This window comes from Vigna radiata, chromosome 5, assembly GCF_000741045.1.
Source record: "Vigna radiata var. radiata cultivar VC1973A chromosome 5, Vradiata_ver6, whole genome shotgun sequence".
Taxonomy (NCBI): Eukaryota; Viridiplantae; Streptophyta; class Magnoliopsida; order Fabales; family Fabaceae; genus Vigna; species Vigna radiata.
The window spans coordinates 18,581,630-18,586,004 of NC_028355.1; the positions used below are offsets into that span (position 1 = coordinate 18,581,630).

Below are 4,375 nucleotides of genomic sequence, written 5' to 3' on the forward strand. Positions count from 1 at the left end.
GAAGGAGATTTATTGCCTTGTATAACTCCAAGGGTGAAGTTTATCTTCTTCTTGGGAGCAAACGAGAGATGCCTACAACACAAGAAAGTAGTGATGAAGAACCTTTGGTTTAAAAGACAGAAAAAGAAGAATAAATTAGGACAGTGGAAGAGGTGTTCAAAGATGGAGCAGATCATCTCTCATTGATTTTTCACAGCTTTCTTCAACCGTCTGTCTCATGCTGAAAGATCTGCGAAATGAGAGAAAGCTTTGAACGTGTAACACAGTTCAAGAAAGCTGTGGAAGATCATGAAGAAAACCATTCATTCACATAAGACATCACTTTCTTAGTTAGCTTTTTCTCATACTTTATGTGAACCACGCATCAGGAATCTCAAGAGTTATTTGTTGGCACTATATCGTGTATGGTTCAGTGACATTACTACCATGCTGAATTTAAAGCCAAATTATAAGGTACAAGATATGTTCCACATTGTGGTCTTCCTTTGGAATTTCGACATTGGGATAATAAGTGAATATGCCATTGTAAGATAACTTGTATATTTATTATTTAAAATAGAAGAAGATAAAACAATTATAAAAAAGTAAATTTTTATATTTTCTCAAAAGAAAAAAATAAAAAGTAAATAAAGATAATATTAAATATAGAGTTGTCAAAACGTGTAATTCGACTCGACCTGGTTCGGTCCATCACGAGTTGATCACTTAGTGATCCAACCCAACTCGGCTTATTTATTAGCAAGTCAGAAAAATTCGAACCCGGTCCGATCCACTACGGGTTGGTGGGTAAACGGGTTGGCTCACTGACCCACTTAATTACAATTTTTTTCTTAAATAAAAGAATTACAAACTTTCTATAATTCAAACCTAAACAAATTTCATTCCCAAATTTCACTTCCAACATGAATGTTTAATTAATTTTGAAAATAGAGAACCTAAATAATTTTTTCAAGCAAAAAGTAATAATAAATATTTTTTTATAAAATTAAAATTAAATTTTAATAAAACAAAATTAGGTAGGTGTCTTGGTGGACCAATCCAGCCCACCACGGGTTCAATCCGCACGAGCCGGGTTTAAATAAGCTGGGTTTAAATCTGACTCGCATAAAAAAAATACAATTTTTTCAAACCCAACCCGGCTCAAATCTATGGTAGGCCGGGTTGATCTGCAAGTTGTGATCCATTTTGATAGCTCTAATTAAATCAGTATAAGAAATTTAAATAATTTAAAGAATATTTTTCTAACTTGTATTCTTTTATTTTTAAAAAAGAAATTAAATTGTTCCTCCTTTGTAAATAAACAGTAAACGTATTGTGATTCGAAAAGTCTTTCATAGAAATTATTAGTGGACCAGTATTTTTAGGTTTATATTATTAAATCACTTTTGTAAATACGAAAATATTTTTATTTTAAAAGTATTATTATCTTTATTTTAATAAGTTTGAAAGTCTGAAATCACTTCCTTCTTAAACTCAATAATATTTTTTTATTGTTGCATTCTCCTATGTTTTTTTAAAAAAAAAAGGATCCGTGTTAATGTATATAATAATAAATACATTGGTGTGGTTGTTAATAATCACAGTGTTATCCTAATAAATTTAAAGTTATCAATATTATAGTCAAGATTAATGATAATTTAAATATTTTTATAAATGTAAGTTGTAAATTATATATTTTTAGAAAATTATGTAAAATATATTTTTTTAAATAATCAGCTATACAAATTTAAAATTTTCAGAACATTCAATCATTTATGAAATGAAATTTATTTTTAATTAAAAATCGAAGCAAGTGAATTCTAGAATTTATTAGATCGAAATGTCGGGGTATCCATCCAAAACTAGTGAAAATTGCATTTTGTCTTATTGGATTGTCAATAATCGAAAACGACGGTTAACTTATTACCTTAGGTTGGTTTTGTTTGTTTCTCTATTTTTTATTTTAGGGTGACTCTAACTTTTTTTATTAAGTTTAGGCTCTTTATTTGTTAAAATAAAAAATCGAGTTTAATTTAATTTGACTTATATGCAAAATTTATTTTTAAAAATATATTTTAAAGTTTAAATTTTAATATTAAGTTTATGAAATCAAGCATGACCCAATTTTAAATATTTAATAAATTAAAAAAAAATTGTTAGAGATTACTCAGAGATAATGTTTGATTTGGTTGTTAATAAAAATACATATTTCCAAGACTAGCAAATTACTTTTTATGTTTTTTTTTTAATTTTTCATATATCATGTCAACATACTGCAATAGGAGAGTCTTATAAGACAGAAATCTTAAACTTATGATCAGTGTAAGATCAGGAATGGAAATGTCTTCTTAAATGATATTTAATAAATAAAATATAGTTATTATAACTTTTTACATAATATTTACATGGAAAATGATATTTTAACACCATTTTTTGACACTATTTTGACACTACACACGTATCAAAATGTGGCCGGACGATGTCAAATTAAAAAAAGTTTAGGCAAGAACATATATGAAAGAGAAAAATCAAAGTTTTTTTTTAATTTAAAATCGGCTAACCATATTTTGACACGTGTATAGTGTCAAAATGGTATCGAAAAAATGGTATTAAAATATCATTTTTCCTGTTTACACATAGAATAGAAACAAAGGAGAGAAGAAAGATGTCAGAGACAAACAAGTACCAAAATACTGTATTAAGTAACGTGAAAAGGAAGAGTTGAAGTGAGTGTTATCACCTTAGGTAAATAAACTTTTGTAATATGTACATGATGTGATGCGAAAATTTACTATTTTATCTTGAAAATATGTATGAGAAAAATTATAATTTTCATGTGAAAAAAAAAGTATGCGTTAAAAGTTTTATATTGATTAAAGATATATATAATTTATAATTTATAATATATAAATAGATGTAAATTTTATTTTAAAAGTTGATTTTATGATTTCGAGATATTTATAAAGAGAAAAGAGAAAGAAAAGTACTTTGTTCAATTACTAGGATTTAGCATTCCAAAAAGGAAATTTTTTTAACAAACTATATAATTATCATTTTCAATAAATGAAAATATACTTTTTTTTTTGTCCATTGGTTAACTAATTTCCCATTTCATAATACTGATCAAATTATCTGTCGTGCACTTTTAGATAGATTTTTGCAAAACCATCCCAATATATATTCTCAAACAAAGTTAATGTAAAGTTTAAACCCACGAACAAAGAAGAAAAAAAAGAGTAAGTAGGAATGTGGACATAATGATGAAATAAGACAATATTCCATGATACATGTACGAGGCAGGAGACAAATCAAGGCAAACAAGCTTGCCCTGTCAATAATTCGAGTATAGAAAACTGATGCAACAAACATTAATTAACAACAATAGTACTGTAGGAAGAACACAAGGATTAAAACAAGAACAATTGCGAAATAAATGCGTATAAAAGCACTAGATGAATCATAAAGCGCATGATGGTATATATCTGAGAAGTGAACCTAATTATTTTGAATCCTAGGAGGGACATTGGTAGCCAGGAGGAACAGTTTTCTGACACGCACTGAGGATCGCGCTGAGCGTGACAGGAACATTCAAGTTGATTCCAAGCACATTGGCCTTAATGGCAGTGCAAAGGCAAAGTGCAGCTTCCAAATCCGCCAAGTCTTTGATCAAAGCGCAACAGTCACTCGTAGGTGGAGTTCCAACAATAATGTTCACAAGTCCTAAGACCTTGGCACAAACACCTAGCTTTAGGGTGTCTTTAGGACAGGAAGCAGGTGGAGGAGGAGTAGGAGTAGGAGGAGTAGGAGGACAGGCATTGGGCGAGGTTGGTGGACTTACCTTTGGGCTGGGCTTTGGGCTGGGCGGTGTGGGCGAGGGTGGTGGACTTACCTTTGGGGTGGGCGGCGGGCTTACCTTTGGACTGGGTGGTGGCTTTGGAGTAGGTGGTGTGGGTGCGGGCTTTGGAGGTGTGCAGTCCTGACTGAATGAAGAGTAAGACATGAGAGAAAGCAGGAAAATGGTGAGGAGTTTGTGGGAAGCCATAGAGAAAGAAAGTAAAAAAGTGCTGATAGTGTTGAATGGGAAGGGGAAGAGACGTTAAGGTATTTAAAGAGAAAACGGTAAGAAAATTAATAGAGCTATCTAAATTTTTTACATTTTTTGACAGTATTTTTAATTATTTTTACTCTCTTTTTTCTTAAAAAATATAAAATTTTAAAATATATTATAATATCATTGCTGGAGTGAAAAATGTGATGGTTGAAAGTAAGCGAGGGAAAGAATGTGATAATGGTTACAGTTGGATGTTTTTGTAAGCTTGTGAACGAGTGGTTCATTGTTATTATATGATGGCTGGCTGGTACTTAGATATTATCTCTCTTAATTCTTACCCTACTC

At 30.3% G+C, this 4,375-nt stretch overlaps 1 protein-coding gene across 1 annotated transcript; it reads right to left on the reverse strand.

Moving 5' to 3' along the window:
- Window positions 1-3,210: 3,210 nt before the first annotated feature.
- On the reverse strand, window positions 3,211-4,068 carry LOC106760816 (14 kDa proline-rich protein DC2.15). Its single transcript, XM_014644246.2, has one exon. It carries the CDS (start codon window positions 4,019-4,021, stop codon window positions 3,491-3,493), a length of 531 nt encoding a protein of 176 aa, XP_014499732.1. The 5' UTR covers window positions 4,022-4,068; the 3' UTR covers window positions 3,211-3,490.
- Window positions 4,069-4,375: the final 307 nt, after the last annotated feature.